The sequence below is a fragment of the Capsicum annuum genome, chromosome 11 (genome assembly GCF_002878395.1).
Source record: "Capsicum annuum cultivar UCD-10X-F1 chromosome 11, UCD10Xv1.1, whole genome shotgun sequence".
Classification (NCBI taxonomy): domain Eukaryota; kingdom Viridiplantae; phylum Streptophyta; class Magnoliopsida; order Solanales; family Solanaceae; genus Capsicum; species Capsicum annuum.
In genome coordinates, this window is record NC_061121.1 from 80,388,932 (window position 1) to 80,409,895 (window position 20,964).

The 20,964-nt window shown below is 35.1% G+C and overlaps 1 protein-coding gene across 1 annotated transcript; it reads right to left on the reverse strand.

Annotated features, from left to right (window-relative positions):
* Window positions 1-10,841: 10,841 nt before the first annotated feature.
* LOC124888863 lies at window positions 10,842-14,505 on the reverse strand. The gene is made up of 3 exons (XM_047400154.1): window positions 14,192-14,505; window positions 11,975-12,281; window positions 10,842-10,916 (listed from the first exon to the last, which is right to left on the reverse strand). The coding sequence occupies exons 1-3, from the start codon at window positions 14,503-14,505 to the stop codon at window positions 10,842-10,844; spliced, it is 696 nt and encodes a 231-aa protein (XP_047256110.1).
* Window positions 14,506-20,964: the final 6,459 nt, after the last annotated feature.

The following is a 20,964-nucleotide window of genomic DNA, read 5'->3' on the forward strand; positions in this document are numbered from 1 at the left end:
AATAAGGCTTATGATATTAATGATATATATACCAGTTCGAGTCCAGATATTACTTATGATATTGATTATACAAATCCAATTCAAGTCCAGTAATGAAATGTGATATTGAGACATGGATATCTATTCAAGTCCGAAAATAGGAAATTAACTAGAGTATGGCATGACATGGATGGATTCTAATTATGATCTGAGAGTTTATAAGTGATGGTGTTTTGGTTTATGCTTTACTTTATTGTACCCTACAGTCTAATGGGGGCCTATGTTGGATTATTTACTTTTTCGCACTTAATGGCTTATAGGGGAAATTTTGTAGTTATAATCACATTTGTTTGATTCTTTATGTTATGTTGTTATTTCATTAATTTAATTATTCATGTACAGCGATGTTGGATTTGACTCAGTTTTACCTCTACCTTGACTCAGTTATGTTATCTTGCATTTTATCCTGTTTATATCATGATTTAGCTTAGCCAGCCAATGAGGACTACTGAATACCCATGGTTTTGGTGCAAATCAGAGTACTCATTATCGTCGTTTATTCATTGATAGTGTTGCATTTCCTTCTATCTTATTTATATCTAGTATTTCACTTTGAGATAGATTGTATAGACTATTTTAGATCTTGATTTGTATTTATAGTATCTCTTGTACTTGCTCTAACAGGTCATGGGATGGTTATCTATGTTATTGTTACCTTTTTCACTATCTCTATTACATAGCTTATAAGTTGCAATTATCTATAATTTACCTTTTTTGGCATTTTCCACAAAGTTAACCCATTGCATTTAGCTCCGAGTTACGGTTCGACTTACCTACTGGCAGAATAACTGTATTGTTGTTACAAGATCAAGTGTCTAGTAGAGTCACAACTAGAAATGATGACATTTATTTCTTATCTTCGAAAGTCTATAGGATATTCTTAAGATTTCTTTGCTTCTTTTACTCATTTCATATTAAGTGTTTGAGTTGGTTTCTGAGCATTCCTTTGGTTTCACTCTTTCGCAGATGGATAGGACACGTGCCACCACTACATAAGACAAGGGCCCCAAGACCAAGACTAGGGATCCTATTGCTGTTCGTGGAAGACCTAGAGGTCTTGGAAAGCCTCGAGATATGTCCCCAGCTAGTGTCCAGGTAGGGGGCTTTCACCAGACCCTATTCTCTCCCCTGAACCTGAGGTTTTTCCAACCCAGCCAGTGATAGGGCAGAGACCAACCCAGGATCCACCGGTATTTATTTCTTCTTTTGTGCTTAAAGAGGCTTTGGTTCAGCTTTTGTGGTTTATTGGTGGTGCACCATCTGATGGTGCATAATCTATAGATCAGAGTGGTACTAAGGCGGGGGCACAGCCTGTAGCTGCGGCTCCCAGAATTAAGGTCCCTCCTGCGTCGGTAGTTGCTCGTCTAGTAGTTGCAAAACCAGTGGTTTCCCAACCTACTATGTCTGTCACGACCTAATTTCTCAGGTCATGATGGCGCCTACTATAACCCACCAATAGACAAGGCAAACCTATAATCCAGAACGGCTAGCACCAGACTATCCAAAGAGATAAAGTAAAGAATATGGAATAGATATAATAAAAGATTAAATACATAATATAATCCCAAAACCTAATGGTACCAATATAAGAGCTTCTAATATATTAAGATTGCAAAAATGAAATACCATGGGAATTACACTGTTACAACTTATCTCTGAATACAACATAGAGACTAGTCTAGTATACAAAAGAGAGGAAAGTAATACTCAAAATATTAGGAGCTCACTCTATGTCTATGAACCATGGTTGCTCCGCACAACACACACATCAATGGCTATAGCTCGTACTATGATATATAGGTTGTAGAAGTGTAGTATGAGTACCAAACACGTGGTACTCAGTAGACAAGTTCCAATTGAGCTCCAAAGATTTTATAGAGAGAGAGAGAGAATATACATATATATATATATAGCATATAAACATAATGGAAAACTACACCCAAGTGTCCAGCAACCACATAATCAAGTCAATGAGATAATAAGGATAAACTATCCTATTCATGTCTAAAAGACTAACATAATAAGGCTAAGAAAGTATCAAAGATAAGCTATCCTATTCAAGTCATACTCAGGAATCTCAACACTATAACGTATATCCCTGGTTAATACACGAATAAAGGGTTAAAGAAGGATATATAACAGTATTCAAATCCAAGGAATGAAAATACAATCTGAATAAATGAAGGAAAGGATATATGGTAATACCATAGCTATATTAGCTAAATATACATATATATATATATACATATTTATATATATATATATATATAAACAAGGTCAACTCAAAGTACAGCCTTCATCGTTAGCTTAGCAATTTAAGACCTCGTAATCTTAGTATGAACTACTGCTAGAATACTCATAGTTTCAACTCCATATATTTAATCATGAATTAATCATGCATAATAATGAAAATGAAAGATAGAAGAGCTAGAGTCAGACCTCGAATCTCTTTACCAAATCAATAACCAATTTTTCATAAACTAGCCATAACAATGATAATAACAATATCAATAACAATGTGAGTAATCGGCTAATCCGTACAATCAAATACCTAGCCGAGCCTATCACATAACCCCACCACCCCAGGCTCAAAATGTTCAATCAACATACAACACACCACAAGGAATAGTCATCACCCATACCTATGCATCTCCCCTCCCCCTCCCCCCAATATGGGATGATAGATATAGGCATATACTAGTGATAGGTAATGTGCATGCAAGAATGAATGTAACGTATATAGTCAATAACACAATCATTCCCTGGACTCAAACTGGTATTATGTATATAGTCAATAACCAAAATTGAACTGGTCATACATATCGTCAAGACTTGAAATTGAACTAGTCATAAATATCATCAAGAATTAGAATTCAACTGGTCATAAATATCATTAAGACTCAGAATTGAACCAGTCATAAATATCGTCAAGATTCAGAATTAAACCAGTCATAAATGTCATCACGACTCGAAATTAAACCGGTCTTAAATATAATTAGTACCCACAATATCGTTAAAATCATTAATATAATCAACAAACTTATATATAACATCATTATTGTAATCTGACATCGGGTTTTTACCCAAAATTTATATCATCAATACAGAATCTTCGTCTGTCCTATACCGGAGAGATGTATATATAGTATAATAGGTAAAGGACTTAAGTCATGGCTAAAAAAAGTGTAAATCTGTAGATTCATTGCGTGGAGTTAGCATTGGGACTAAATCATTATAAAAGTATAGAAAGAGTCGAAATCTCTCACAATTGGAGTAATTAGTAGTATCAAATCATACACCAAAATCTATCTCGGACAAATATTTAAAACATTAATATTAATCTCTTTTACGCAGATAATTTATCCATTAAAGAAGGTAGTTATTATTATGAAGAAATCCATTTTTAAGGTAAAAAGGCGGGGCTTTAACCCTTATTTAGGAAGAACGAATTAAGATCATATTTAATAAGATCATACTTTAGCCAGAATTACATCATTTACCAATATAATGTTCGTGAATGTACCAAATCTATGCATGCCATCACCAGTATTCAAACAATGGAGCCATAAGAATAAATAAAATCACAAACTACAACCGCATCCTTTATAAGGATAAACACTTCCCGAATGTCCAACCAGTATCACAACACGGCCTTGGGCCCAATAATATGTTCGAAATAATTTACAACATCATAATCACAACCTTAGGCCCACATACGTATCTAGAACTCATATCAGTAATCATAGTTGTAAGCCATCTCATATATATAAGCCATAGAATAACTGAGGCATATCAGATCCATAGGCTAAAAATGACAACTATGAGACATATCATATCTATGAGCATCTATCATAATTCGGGGAAAAATCAACACCATTCGTCAAGTCATAAAGTAACCGTATACTAAAGGTACAATAGTCTCAAGTATGCCTAACATATGCAAATACGTCCACATGGGCTAACCCAAGTATTGGGCTAAGGTGGGCCGGGGGAACCCACTTCTAATCCTCAAATTCCATATTTAGGCCATTTACACTTCGCACTATGCTAAGGTATCTAAATTGACTTCTAGGTGGTACATAAGTCATAGTTAATCCTAACATAGGAATTTCACCTAGAACATGAGCAATTAAGTCAACTACACCCATTTTACGATTTTAAGATCATTGAAAATAGTCCAAGTAAGGTAAATCATACTAATCAAGATTCCAACACTTGAACCACATCCCAAACCTAGCATCATATCAAAATCCCTTCTACGGATTAGCTCAAACTAGGAAGAAGGAAATAGAATTCTAAAGGTGTAATAAGAATTTCACCAGATAGGTCAAAACCCTCATCTAATCCACAAACTTCAATACTCAAGGCTAAGTTATTCTACCCATAATCAATCTTAACATACACATTCACATGAAATAGATAACACGTATCATCTTACGAAAAAAAGTAGAAAAAAGCCTACCTCAATGCCAAACTACAAATTCTTGAATCGTTTACCAAACATCTATCTCTACTTCATGATCCTGAATGTCATCACGCTATTGAAATAATAATATATGCATCAATATGAGACTAACGATACCCATATTTCACTATTATGCTTCGGGTCCAAAAATCAAACCCAAAACCCTATATGGGTCCCACTTATAGAATACACATTTCTGAGACCAACCAAACATCTATACGTGATCAAGGAATCATAACCCTCTAGAATGGGGAAAAACTAAGCTAATTTGGGGTTAAAATCAAGCCCTTAAGCTATTGAGGTTTTGGTCAAGAAATCATAACAGTTTCACCAAGAAAGGGTGGAATCTTACCTTAATTCGGATGATAAGCATGATAATAGATGTTAAACAAGTTTATCGATCACCAACAAACTCCAATTTTATATCTCACCCTTTAAGGCTTTTGATCTCAAGAGACGGGTGAATAATGATTAATTCTCGACCTAATGGGTCTATTTATACACCTTCCAGATAATTAGGTGTTATAATCAAACACCCTGGCATCAGAAGAAGGTATGGTGATAGACACTACCCTTGGTGTAACTGCACTACCCTCTATGTGTGATCTCCACTCAAGTGGTATGATTGCAGAGTCACCAGTTATCGGTATAAATTTCCAAGTTCCCACCAAGGCTTCAGGATTCATTCGGAATTTGATATACGCAAATGAATTATGTAAGCATACCAAATTCAACGTTTTGTATGCAATGGAAAAGTAGAATTTTCCATCCGAGGTCGTTTTGACCAAATATAGGTCCTACACCCATATTTTCAATTTTCCAACTTTTTGACTAATAGGATAAAATGAGCTCGAATGCATCGAGACCCGAACCAATGGTCTACCTATCCTAACATCGATATTCAAAAGCTTCTGATGCAGTCAAAATTCAAATTTGAGTTTGTTTTACTAAAGTGTTTGCCTGGTGTCCATTTGGAATCCGTGAAGACTTCTAAATTGGGAATTGGCTCTAAAAAACAACCGAACTTTCCGTTCACCAAACTGTCAATCCCAGCAAGTCATAAATGACTTAGTGTAGCTATGGGAAAGATCCAACGGCAAAAATAAGTAGAAATGACCTTGAGGAATATTACAATATCCACGACTAAAAGAACTTCTGTCCATGAAAGTTAATGCATAGAAAGACCTCAAAAGCTCAAAAAGATGAGGTACTAGGCCCAAATGCTCTGAGAATGACTTCCCAAATAACCTCCATGAAGAGAGAAAACTTTTAAATAAATTGGCCACAAGTATCCCTTTTTCAACTAACTCTCTCACTTTACTCCCAAACAGGCAAAACTCAACTTCAACCACTAACTGGCCTCTAACTGAACTGAAAAATATTAATGCACACAAATCTTAACCATGAAACACATATACTGACAGCGCCCAAGCACACATGCAAGTGTACATGGTCTTATCAAGTAGTAAAGAGGCCTAATTAAACTAATTATCGATCCCACATAGACTTGATTTAACAATAATTTAATTTTAGTTCACTGTCTAGATCAATTTAGCGCAAAAGTAATCAAAAAGAGTTTGGAAATTTGGAAATTAAAAATAAAGTAAAGAATGTGAAAATTAAATTCTTGGAGCAACCAATGGATAAAAGACTAGGGTTAAAGAACTTCAAAAAATCATACAATGTAATTGTAAGACCCCACAAGTCCGAGCCTTAGAGCATATCAAGTGAAGGGTAATTTCAGCCCAAAAAGATTGAGAATAGACTACTCAAGTGATTGGTGTTTAAACCATATAGAATTTTCTTATATTATCTTAAGACATGTAGAGAATTGAATTAGCATTCCAACGATACCAATTTCGTCCAAATCCAATTTCAAGATGAGAAGTTATGGCCGTTTTACTGAGAGTTGTTAGAACCGCCCAGGTGTGACAGATGATCCGATGGACTGTCGAGTCTATGACAGACCATCGCTCATCCCATCGTAACTAAGGCAGTAACTCCCTTTTCTAACCCAAGTGCAATGGCTAAAATTATGGACCGTCAAGGCTGCAATGGACCATCACTGTGATCGTCGCGCTGAGGCAGTGTGGCCTTATCCTGGCTATCGTGCGATAGACGATCCAACAAACTATCAGACTTGCAACAGACCGTCGATCCAACCATCACATCGAGGCAGTATGACCCTTTTTTGTTCCTCATGCGATGAATGATCTGACGGACCGTTGGACTTGCGATGGACCATCACTCCGACCGTCGCAGACCTCGTTCAGTATTTTTAGCTCATTTTTAAAAGTGTTTTTCAATATTTTCCACTCTTTTTATCAACCAGATATATTTCAAGCGAAGGAAATGGCTTCATTTATGATCCAAAATACAAGAGAGATAGGGTTTCTCCCTCAAGATTAAATCTAAAATCCTTCTCCAAGAAATCCAAGAACTCACCATAGATTCTACAAATTGAGTTGAAATTTAAGTTCCCCAAGTTCAAGGGTTGCAATAACCCTCTCACAAGAGCAAGAAGAAGAGTTGAAGCAAGCTTGTTCATCTAATTTCATAATCTAAGGTATCTAAAATCCTTCTCCAAGAAATCCAAGAACTCATCATAGATTCTACAAATTGAGTTGAAATTTGAGTTCCCCAAGTTCAAGGGTTGTAATAACCCTCTCACAAGAGTAAGAAGAAGAGTTGAAGCAAGCTTGTTCATGTAATTTCATAATCTAAGGTATGTAGGGTTTTGAACAAGGGTAATCCTTTCACCTTTGTGCCCAAAGTCTTATTTAAACTATAATTTTCTGGAATCTATGAGATTTTACATAATATTGAATTAGGGTTTTTCACCCATTGTTATTGATTGCAATATCTTGATGTTTTCCATGAATTGAAAGTCAAATAGCATAATTTTGCATGTTTTTCTTAAGAAATTGAAGCTGGGTTTATACCCTAAGTTATTACTCTTTGAGAATTTAAGAGTTTCAATGTTCTAGAAATTGAAGTATATGAGTATGTTGATATTTTGAGACAAATTGCTGTAACTTTCAGATTTCTACATGACTTATGAATCTATATGCTATTTATTATGCATTATGATGAGTTTTAACTTGAGATTGAATTATGGGTCACTAAGCCCTACTTGAGACTTGCAATTTTATGAACTATTTTACAATAAACACCCATAATTTGAGTATTTTTGAGATTATTAAGAAATGTTTTGACCTAATGGTCATAGAGTTTTGAAATCCACTCTACTACATGAGATTATAGATTTGATTGTTGGGTTCTTATAAACCATGAGATTATTTTTAAAGTGGATTTTCGTGAGATGAGCAAGATAAACTAAAGGGAGTAGTATTTAGCATCTAGTTGGGTAAGTTACTATGGTTTCTTAACCCCAGAACTACGTGACACCATAGGTGTGAGATTTTGGGCCTGAGGCTGCGATGATTGGGCCCAAGGCCGAGATAAGTGATCAGTAAGTTGAGGTTATACTCCTTGGCAAGAGTATAACACCTCTCCCCAACGTGAGGTTTCTTCCTTAGGAGGATAAGATGTTGGACTTCATTTAGCTCGCATGGTTTATGTCGGTTAAGAGAACCTCCCTAAACTAAAGTATTTTCCATTGAGATAGAATATTTTCCCCTAAAGCTTTGAGATAAGATGTTTTCTAAAGTGAAAGAATTGCTTTTTAGTATTTTCCAAGGAAGGAAGTAGTTTTCTCTACTAATAAGAGTTGATCATCAGATTTTAAACCAAATTCATATGATTTCGAATTCCAAGTGTTTGAGTTCAAAAGAGTTATAAGTTCTTGAGCATTAAAGAAGTTCTACTCTCCATGAGATATATGCATGAGTTTGAAAGTATTGTGTAAAGCTTTCTTTAGTCTTCGAGTAATAAGAATAGGACAAGAGTTCAGATTTTTAAAGCTAAAGTATAATGACTCACGAGATTTGTGTTACTTGCTTCATTCTACATGATTTATGAGCTTTATATTTTGACTTATTCAAGCCATGTGAGTCATTCCTATTTGCACGCATGATTTGATTAAAGAGTATTGATATTTTTTTATGTAAATTTATACACCCCCATATACTCAGTACATTCCCAAATATTGATCCACATATAAGTCTACGTGCTACATTATCTTAAAATGTAGGTTCAGGTGCTCATTCCCAGCCTTATCAGTGATTTTTGATTACCTTTGTCTACATCACCGCAGTGGTGAGTCCTCATGGTTCGAGGACTAATCTTTAGACATTTCAGTATTCGAGTGTTTATGTTATTACTTTCAGTTCAGTTTGAGTTAGTTGGGGACCTGTCCCAACGGCTCTCGAGTTCATAGAGTAGTAGAGGCTTTGTCAGACTAGTTATCAGACTGTGGCTGTGTCTAGATTTTCCAGTATTATGGTCGTTTGGACTGAGTATTACCTTCGTATTGCCTTTCATTTGATATGACAGTGCCAGTGTTTTGTATATTCCTTGTTGAATGATTTATTATGAGAAGTGATAGGTTCAAAGGGTTAGCTTGGTTCTACTTCTATCCCTAGGCACCGTATGATGTCTCAGGAGGTGATTTTGGGTCGTTACAGTAATTGAATTTCATTCACTAATTTGTTTATCTTGGTTGTTGATTCGTAAGGTTAATTACATGATCATGGTTTCTCAACCTCTAATCTTTTACCTAATATGAAGATTACAACTACAGCGTTGAGCGGAGATGTAATAATCCAAATAAGTTAATTAAATCTATCATCCTATGTCTGAATCAAATAAGATATCTAAGTACATTCCTATCCTAGACGCTAAGTTTAATTCTTTATTTTATAAAAGAATAGAAACCCAAACTTTGTTTATTCTCATGTTCTATCTCCCTATTCCTTCTCCCGAGATCAAAAGGTCAATAATATATGTATTTTAAGGGTCGTGAATTCTAAAAATAATTAAAATAAGAATAAACAAACAACCAAATATGATAAGCAAAATTAATAGAAATTAATCAAAAATAATAGTACTCATGTTCTCGGCTTTAACCCCTGAAAGATGGTTTTAACCGATAATATTTATAATCATGATCCAAATATTTGAATACATGATTTAAAAAATTAAAGAATAAAAAATACCTAAACTAAAGTGTAGCAGCCACCCCAACATTTTCCACCGTTCCAGGTTATTCATGTTCTCCAAAGTTTTGTCCAATTTAAATAATCCAAGAATTTGCCCTAGTTGTCCACGTGTCCAGTGAATTATCACAATTGTTTTTGGAGTTAAATTGTCCACCAAAGTTCAAAGTTGATCAGGATTTTTTAAATGTTGTCCATCAAATTCAAAATATAATAAAATAATCCCACTCTTTGGGGGATTAGAAAAGATTCCCACAACAACTCCTCAAACCGCATGCACAAATCGACTTTAAAGTGGACAAATCAAAAAGTTGTGCCGGCAGCATTTAATTTCCGTGCATGAATTATCAACGAGATACATTTCCCAATGTGTTGGTTACATCAACATGACACTTCGACTTCGCATCGGCTTACTGGAATTTGCATCAAAAAATCTAGTTAAGTGTTGAACGTTCCATCTTTTTTCCATGCTTTTTATAGTGTATTTTTAATGAATTTTCGGCCTTTAAAACATAAATATATTACTGTATTAAACTCATAAAGCCTCCTACAATATCACATAACATATATTAAAGATCAAAACAACACAATATTCGAAACAATGAATCAAAATAAAAGCTAAGATAAGGCAAATTCACAATGATCTTTCACTTATTATTCAGACTCTTGACTTAATCAAATTGAACTTTGTCCATTACAAATAAGTTATTCCACTCATAATTATACATTTAAAGTATTTGGAACAATTTATATATATTAGAATCCACCGAAGCCAACTAGACACATGCCTACATCAAGCTAGTAAAACTAGTTTTCTGGGTTGAACTCTAAATGACTCAATTAAGCACAAACTTGTTTGAAAAATACTTTGAACATTGTAATCATGCACTTGGACACTTAAATGCATATTTATATCAATATGAACACGTTTAGAACTCAAATTTCTCTCAAAATAAGGTGAAATAAGCAAGAATAATGATACCTAAGTGTATAAAACCACCTCAGATCATCACCCCATACTTCAATCCTTGTTCATCCTCGAACAACTCTAAACTCTAAGCATAAATATCTGATGTGACGCTAGACTTCTACTGAATGCAAGACGCTCAAGCTAGTACTACATTGATCACACACAAATTTTTAATTTGAGGTTTTATTGTGGGTGTTTTGTATGCATCAAATACCATCTCTTCATCATCTGCCCTTATTTTAAGTGTGCCTTATCTAACATCAATCAAAGCCCTTCTAGTTGCTAAGAATGGATGCCTCAAGATGATTGGAACCTGCTCGTCTAACTTAAAATCAAGAACAAAAAAGTCAGCAGGTATAATGAATTAACCAACCTTTATGAGGATGTCCTCTATTACTCCTTCTGGATATTTTATAGATTCATCTATGAGCTGCAAAGCAATTATGGTCAATCTTGGCTTTCCCAAGCCCAATATTTTAAATAATAATAGGGGCATCAAGTTTATGATTGCCACCAAGTCACTCAGTGCATGGACCGTTTTATTTCCAATTTGAATAGGGATAGCAAATTTCCCTTGATTTTTCAATTTCTTAGGGATTTTCTGTGTCATTACCGCACTACACTCTTCAGTGAGTGTTTTTGCCCCCACATCTTGTAATTTCTCCTTTTTTGCCACCACATCCCTCAAGTACTTTTCATACTTAGGCATACTCTGCAAAATATCTAGCAAAGGTAAGTTAATATGAAGATCTTTGAATGTATCAATGAAATTTTTTAACAGGGCATCCTCCTTCACTTTTATTTGCCTTTGAGGGAAGGGTAATGGGAGTGTCTTCTTCACTTCAAGTTCAACAACTTTTGTTGTCAAGTACTCAGACTTTCTTAAATTTTTAGCAACTTCTTCGAGAACCTATTTAGTCACCATATCTGCATCAACCTCCTTTGTTGCCTTTGGAGGTTCTCCTTGAATCTCTTTACCACATCTTAAGGTGATTGTCAAAACCAGTTTGAATTTTTTGTATATGCTGGCAACCCACCTTGTGGTCTTGTATTTAGTACATGTGATAATTGACCTACTTGCAACTCCAAGCTTCTCTAGGACACTTTCTAATTCTGTAATTCTGTGTGTTGACTTTTCATATCCACAAATAGTTATGCTTTCTCAGCTAAGATTTGTTTCAACATCTCTTCTATATTGCTCATTGACTGATTAGATTAGGTCTGCAGCTGTGGGATTTGTTGTTGTTGTACATTCCAAGGCTGAGTCTGCCACTTTATGTTGTAGGAATTACCATAATTTGGCCTTTGATCATTACCTACATACATCACAGATTCCAAATTTGACATACCCATGGCTATTGCATAACCACTATTTCTGCATACCTCATACCAACCTGTAGCTTGTTGGATGGCATTGACTGTGTCTATAGGTTGTGCAGCTTCCAACTTTATGCTGCTGAAAAGAGTGTTGATCAAATTCTGTAGTATAGAAACATGTGCTGATAAGGCTGTGAACTGATCCACCTTCAATACACCCTCAATTCTTTTTGTGTCACTTTTAGAATCTAAAAGCCAATCTGGATTTCTTTGTACTATGCGGTTCAACAATATGTACAGCTTATCATAAGTTGACTCCAATGCTTGACCACCTACGGCAGAATCTAGCAAAATCTCCGTATTGTGATAAGAGCTTACACAAAAGTGTCAGCAAGTACCTCATTCGACTGTAGGTGATGTGGATAATCCAAGCATAATAGAGGTTTTCATCAGGCTTTGAAGCTTATTATTTCACTGCAAAGTCACACAGTATTGCCTAATGAAAAGAATCTGATGAGGAACTTTCTAACTAAGTCATCCCATGATGTAATTGAATTGGCCGGCTCTGCATTCAACCACCATTTAGCTTCCCCCAAAAGTGAATGGGAAATAGAGTCAGCCTTACATAATCTGGAGTCACCCCAACAAGCTTCCCCCAAAAGTGAATGGGAAACAGAGTCAGCCTTACATAATCTGGAGTCACCACAGTTAGAGTGAATGTATCTGTAAGCTCAATAAAGGTCTACAGGTGGACTTGTGGATCCTTGTGTGAAATCCCTACAAACTGTCCACTGCTAATAAGAATTTTCTCCATATTATGTTTCAAATTGAAATTCCCCCCAATTGTCGGTCTTTGAATTAGGGAAGTCAAGTTTATTGGAAATGGACTGCCACTTCCCTAACCTTTCTACCAGTTGTTTGTTATTTAGCCATAGGAAAAGTATGCCCTTGGTCTTCTTAGATTTAAGGAAATCTAGGAAAAGGGATTGCTTCTTTCCTGCATTGATAATGAAGTTGCTTGAGTTTCGGGCTTGGTTCTACCAACTCCTGATCCCTTCCCAGCTTACCAACCTAAAAACCTATTTCTTTTAATAACAAAACCAAGACCAAGAGTAAAAACACCAAATAAACATAAAAGTAAAACTAAAATAAACAATTGCCAAATAACAAGTACCCGGCAACGGTGCCAAAAACTTGACAGCGTCCAAGCGCACACGTAAGTGTATAAAACAAGGCTATCAAAGAAATGCCTATATCATCTCCTAAAGCCACATTCTTTATTTTGCTTCACACATACATCGAGCAATTTCTAGACATCACATGCAACAAGGAATATAAAGAAACCTCACACCACTCATAGCACATGCTCAACTCAATAGGATCATCATAGACTCCTAACCAAACAATAGCATAAATTCAAAATTAAGCCAACATAAAAAAGAGTCATAAACTTGAGCCTCGGAGTTTTAAAAATATCAATTCACATCAATCAACATGATTTTACAAATAAATCCACTTGCATCATGTAATCAAAAATAGCACCAATCAAGAATATCTCACTTATTCCTAACCTAAAAAATTTTAAATTGAATCAACATTTGGAAATTTCCACACCCCACACTTAAAAATCTACTTTGTCCCCAAAGTGAATTAAAGGTAAGAGATAGAAATACTCCCTGAGGCCCCTAGGCTTAGCTAGTAGCATCTTCACATAACAATGGGATCCATGGGACCCCACACTCAATATTTGTAATGCTCTAAGCTCAAGTTTATGGTCCTCAGACTTCCCATTAACCTGTGACTCAACTAAAGACAAAAACTATGTGAAATAAAAAACTAAAAACTGAAGATAAAACATACCTAATTAACTTGGGTTGCCTCCCAAGTAGCGCCTGATTTAGTGTTATAGCACGTCCCATATCAACTTAACCATATTCCTTAAACCTTTTACTCTCTTTTAGGAGCCATATTTTCATTCGTTTCAGACCTCTTGAGTTTGCACTCTTAAAGTCATCATATCTTTTCACATCAACCTTTATCATGTTGGGACACAGTACTTTCATCTTAGACCACTCAATCAGTTAATCCAAAGAGGTCTTTGGTGGACTAACCACCCCATACTTTTCCCCTTCAATAATATTTATCACACATAAATTTTTAATTCGGGGTTATATTATGGGTGTTTTATACGCATCAAATACCATCTCTTTATCATCTACCCTCATATTGAGTGTGCCTTCTGTAACATCAATTAAAGCCCCTCCAGTTTCTAAAAATTAATACCTCAAGATGATTAGAACCTGTTCGTCTGCCTTAAAATCAAAAACAAAAATGTCAGCCGGTATAATAAATTTACCAACCTTTATAAGAATGTCCTCTATTACTCTTTCTGGATATTTTATGGATCCATCTGCGAGCTGCAAAACAACTGTGGTCAATCTTGGCTTTCCCAAGCCCGATGTTTTAAACAATGATAGGGGCATTAAGCTAATGCTTGCCCCCAAGTCACTCAGTGCATGAACTGCTTTATTCCAAATTTGAATAGGGCTAGCAAATTTCCCTTGATCTTTCAATTTCTTAGAGATTTTCTGTGTCATCACCGCACTACACTCTTGAGTGAGTGTTATTGCCCCTATATCTTACAATTTCTCCTTTTTAACACCATATCCCTCAAGTGTATTGTATACTTAGGCATACTCTGCAAAATATCTAGTAAAGGTAAGTTAATATGAAGCTCTTTGAATGTATCAATGAAATTATTGAACAGGGCATCCTCCTTTTCTTTTATTTGCCTTTGAGGAAAGGGCAATGGTTATGTCTTCTTCACTTCTGGTTCAGCAACTTTTGGTCTCAAGTACTCAGACTTCCTTGAATTTTTAGCAATTTCTTCAGGAATTTATTTGGTCACCATATCAGCATCAACCTACTTTGTTGCCTTTGGAGGTTCTCCTTAAATCTCTTTATCATATTTTAAGGTGATTGTCATAAGCTGCTTTGGAATTTTTGTATCTGCTGGCAGCCAGCCTTGTGGTCTTGTATTTAGTACCTATGATAATTAGCCCACTTGCAACTCGTAGCTTTTCTGGGACAATTTCTGATTCTGTAATTTTGTATGTTGACTTTTCATAGCCGTAAATAGTTGTGCTTGCCCAGCTAAGAGTTGTTTCAATATCTCTACCATGTTTCTTGTTGACTGATTTAATTGGGTCTGCGGTTGTGGGATTTGTTATTGCTGTACATTCCAAGGCTGACTCTGCCACTTTATGTTGTAGGCATTACCATAATTTGGCCTTTGAGCATTACCAACATATATCATAGATTTCGGATAAGACACACACATGGCCACTGCATGACCATTATTTCTACATACCTCACACCAACCTACAGCTTGTTTAATGGCATTGACTATGGCTACAGTTTATGTTACTCCCAACTTCATGCTTCTGAAATGAGAGTTGATCAAATTTTGTAGTGCAGAAACCTATGCTGATAAGGCTGTGAATTAATCCACCTCTAATACACCCACAATTCTTTTTATGGAACTTTTAGAATCTGAATCCCAATCTGGATTTCCTTGTGCTATGCAATTCAGCAATGCGTACAGATCATCATAAGTTGACTCCAACGCTTGACTACATACGGATGAATCTAGCAAAATCTTAGCATTGTGATCAAGATCTTCTACAAAAGTGTGAGCAAGTACCTCATTCGACTGTTGGTGATGTGGATAATCCATAGAAGAGCCATGATGCATTCCCAAGCATGATAGAGGCTTTCATTAGGCTTTGAAGCTCATTATTTCACTGCGAAGTCTTGCAGTCTTGCCTGATGGAAAGAATCTGATGAGGAAATTTTTGGCTAAGTCATCCCATGATGTGATTGAATTGGCTGGCTCCGCATTCAACTACCATTTATAAACCCAAAAAGTGAATGGGGAAACAGTATCAGTCTCATATAATCTGGATTCACCCATATTGGAGTGAATGTATTCGTAAGCTCAATGAAAGTCTACAAGTAGACTTGTGGATCCTTATGTGAAAGCCCTCCAAATTGTCCATTTCTAATAAGAATTTGCACCATATTATGTTTCAACTCAAAATTCCCCCCAACTGCCGATCTTTGAATTGGGGAAGTCAAGTTTGTTAGAAGTGGGACTGCCACTTCCCTCCCCTTCCTACCAGTTATTTGTTGTTCGTCCATAGGAATAGTATGCCCTTGGTCTTCTTAGATTTAAGGAATTCTAGGGTGAAGGATTGTTTCTCTCCTGCGTTGATGATAAAGTTTCACGTTTTCTAGTCTTGGGTCTACTATCTCCTAATCTTTTTCCATCTTATCAACTCAAAAACCTGTTTCTTGCAATAACAAAACCAAGACCAAGCATAAAAACACCAAATAAACCTTAAAGTAAATCTAAAATAAACAATTGCCAAATAAAAAGTTAGCGGCAATGGCGCCAAAAATTTGACAGTGTACGTGGTCTTATCAAGTAGTAAAGTGGCCTAATTAAAGTCAAGTATCGATCTCACAAAGACTTGATTTAACAATGATTTAATTTTAGTTCACAGTCTAGATCAATTTAGTGCAAAAGTAACCAAAATGACTTTAGAAATTTGTAAATTAAAAATAAAGTAAGCAATGCGAAAATTAAATTCATGGAACAATCAATGAAGAAAAGCCCAGGGTTAAATCACTTCGAACAATCATACTATATTATTGAATATCATTCGTTAATTTTCTTATCTGGGTTGTTGATTCGTAGGGTTAATTGCATGATCATGGTTTCACATTCTCTAATATTTTACCTAATATGGATATTACAACTACATCATTGAGCGGGGATGTAATAATCCAATTAGGTTAATTAAAGCTATCATCCTACCTCTGAATCAAGTAAGGCATCAAAGTGCATCCCTGTCCTAGACGCTAAGTTTAATTCTTTATTTTATAAAAGAAAAGAAACCCAAAAATTGTGCTTATTCCCATTTCCTATCTCCTTATTTCCTCTTCAGAGATCAAAAGGTCGACAATATATGTATTCTAAGGGTCGCAAATCCTTAAAAAAAATTAAAATAAGAATAAACAAACAACCAAATATAATAAGCAAAATTAATAGAAATCAATCCAAATTTGATTATCTTGGTTGTTGATTCGTAGGGTTAATTGCATGATCATGATTTCTCAACCTCTAATCTTTTACCTAATATGGACATTACAACTACATCATTGAGAGGGGAAGTAATAATCCAATTAGGTTAATTAAAGCTATCATCCTATGTCTGAATCAAGTAAGGCATCAAAGTACATTCCTGTCCAAGACGCTAAGTTTAATTCTTTACTTATAGAAAAATAGAAACCCAAACTTTGTTTAATCCCATGTTCTATCTCCCTATTTCCTCGCCGAATATCAAAAGGTCGACAATATATGTATTCTAAGGGTCCCGAATCCTTAAAAAAATTAAAACAAGAATAAACAAACAAAAAATACAATAAGCAAAATTAATAGAAATTAATCCAAAACAACAGTACTCATATTCTTGGATTTAACCCGGAAAGATGGTTTTAGCCGATAATATTCATAATCATGATCCAAATATTCGAATACATGATTTGAAAAATTAAAGACTGATTAAAGAATAAAAAATGCCTAAACTAAAATGTAGCAGCCACCACAATAATATCCACCGTTCCAGGTTATTCCCATTCTCCAAAGTTTTGTCCAATTTAAATAATCCAAGAATTGCCCCTAATTGTCCATGTGTCCGGTGAATTGTCACAATTGTTTTTGGTGTTAAATTGTCCACCAAAATTCAAAGTTGACCAGAATTTTTTAAATGTTGTCCATCAAATTCCAAATATAATAAAATAATCCCACTCTTTGGGGGATCAGAAAAGATTCCCACAGCAACTCCTTAAACTGCGTGCACAAATTGATTTTAAAGTGGAAAAAGTTCAAATTCTGTGTTGGCAGCATTTAATTTCTGTCCATAAATTATCAAAGCAATACGTTTCTCAACGCGTTGACTTCACGTCGGCATACTGGAATCTGCATCCAAAAATCTGGTTAAGTGTTGAACGTCCCTCATTTTTTCCATGCTTTTTGAAGTGTATTTTTAATGAATTTTCGGCCTTTAAATCATCAATATATTACTGTATATAACTCACAAAGCCTCCTACTATATCACAAACCACGTATTAAAGATCAAAACAACACAATATTCTCAACAATGAATCAAAATAAAAGCTAAGATAAGGCAAATTCACAATGATCTTCCTCTTATTATTCACTCTTAACTTAATCAAATTGAACTTTGTCCATAACAAACAAGTTATTCCACTCATAATTAAATATTTAAAGTTTTTGGAACAATTTATACACATTAGAATCCACCGAAGCCAACTAGACACACACCTAGCTCACGCTAGTAAAACTAGTTTTCTGGGTTGAACTCTAAATGACTCAATTAAGCACAAACTTGTTTGAAAAATACTTTGAACATTGTAATCACGCACTTGGACACTTAAATGCTTATTCATATCAATATGAACGCGTTAAGCACTCAAATTGCTCACAAAACAATGCGAAATAAGTTAGAATAATGATACCAAAGTGTATAAAACTACCTCAGATCATCACCCCATGTTTAAATCCATTGTTAGAATACCAAAGTGTATAAAACTACCTCAGATCATCACCCCATGTTTAAATCCATTGTTAGAATAATGATACCAAAGTGTATAAAACTACCTCAGATCATCACCCCATATTTAAATCCTTGTTCGTCCTCGAACAACTCTTTACTCTAAGCATTAAAATCTGAGGTGACGCTACACTTCTACTGAATGCAAAATGCTCAAGCTAGTACTACAATGACTACATGGAATGTAAGTTTCTACACAAAGCATGTTATTTACACAATTGAAAGTTTATGAATACTTCTCCAAAACATCCTAGCCTCAAGAATTGACTAAACAGGTGGCCAACTCACACATTTTGCTCAATCAAGGACATTCTACAAATCACCCACATTCATTAAACGTTTATCCCTGACAACAAGAGAGATATTCATAATTACTCATAATAATGCAGTTTATAACGTAATGGGTACAAGAATTAAATTACAGTCACTCTCACAAAGAATTCACAAGTTACACATAATAAACCATAGGCTTACCCTTATTGTAGTGCTCCTCTAATATCAGAATGAAGAACTTAAGATCAGTTAGGACTTTTCTGGATAGTAATGTTGGCTAAGGGACGGGTAGGAACTATTTAGGAATAGTGATTAACCTCTCTAAGCGCTTTAATACACTATATTATACATTTAAAACCAATCTCCAACAACTAAATTACACCATTTTTGTGTATCCCATTCTTTTATTTTTACCCCATCGCTTTTAAGCATTTTCACAAACACTTGGTGGATGTATAGTTTACTACCACATAAATTAATTTTTCTCCTTTTCACAACCTTGAAAATATTTAGCATAAATTATATCACAACCATCCCGCACACATCAATTATACACCAATAACTATTACCTTTGGGCATCAATTTCACCTTTTTCTTCTTCAGTTTCTCAAAATCCTTACTACTTTAATTTTTTATTAAAGCACTTAGGAGCTTTTTGGATCAAATTATGGTCTATCAATGAAAGTAATTAGGCTACATATGAGGCTACCAAAGAAAATAAGCTAAAGGCTCAATGGGGTTAACTAGGATTATGCACGAAGGGTAGGACAAATAGAAGATATGAAACAAGGCTATCAAAGAAATGCCTATATCATCTCCTAAACCGACATTCTTTATTTTGTTTCATACACACACCGGTCAGTTCTAGACATCACATGCAACAAGGAATATACAAAAACCTCACACCACCTATAGCACATGCTCAACTCAATAGGATCATCATAGACTCCCAACCAAACAATAGCACAACTTTAAAATTAAGCCAACGTGAAAAAGAGTCATAAACTTGAGCCTCAGAGTATCAAAAATAGCAATTCACATCAATCAACATGATTTTACAAACAAATACACTTGCACCATGCAATCAAAAATAGCACCAAACAAGAATATCTCACTTATTCCTAACCTATAAATTTTTAAATTAAATCAAAATTTAGGAATTTATCCACCCCACACTTAAAAATCTACTTGGTTCCTAAAGTAAATTAAAGGTAAGAGATAAAAATACTCTCTAAGGACTCTAGGCCTAGCTAGTAACATATTGACACAAAAATGGGATCCATGGGACACCACTCTCAATATCTATAATGCTCCAAGCTCAAGTTTATGGTCCTCAAACTACCCATTAACCTGTGGCTCAACCAAAAATAAAAACTATATGAAATAAAGACTAAAAACTTAAGAGAAAACATACCTAATTAACTTGGGTTGCCTCTCAAGCAGCGCTTGATTTAGTGTCACAGCACGACCCATATCAACTTAACCTATTTCTTCACCCTTTTACTCCCTTTTGGGAGCCATTTTTTATTCGTTTCAGACTTCTTGAGTTTGCACTCTTAAAGTCATTATCTCTCTTCACATGAAACTTTATCGTGTTGGGACACAATGATTTCATCTTAGGTCGCTCAATCAGGTAATCGAAGAGGTATTTGGTGGACTAACCACCCCACACTTTTCCTCTTTAATTATATTTAACACACATAAATCTTTAATTTGGGGTTATATTGTGGCTATTTTATATGCATCAAATACCATCTCTTAATCATCTACCCTAATTTGAGTATGCCTTCTCTAACATCAAACAAAGCCTCTTTAATTGCTAAAAATGGATGCCTTAAGATGATTGGAACCTATTCTCTACCTTAAAATCAAGAACAAAAAAGTCAGTAGGTATAATAAATTTATCAACCTTTATGAGGATGTCCTCTATTACTCCTTGTGGATATTTTATGGATCCGTCTATGAGTTGCAAAACAACTGTGGTCAATCTTGGCTTTCCCAAGCCCGATGTTGTAAACAATGATCGGGGAATCAAATTTATGCTTGCCCCTAAGTCACTCAGTGCATGGACCACTTTATTCCAAA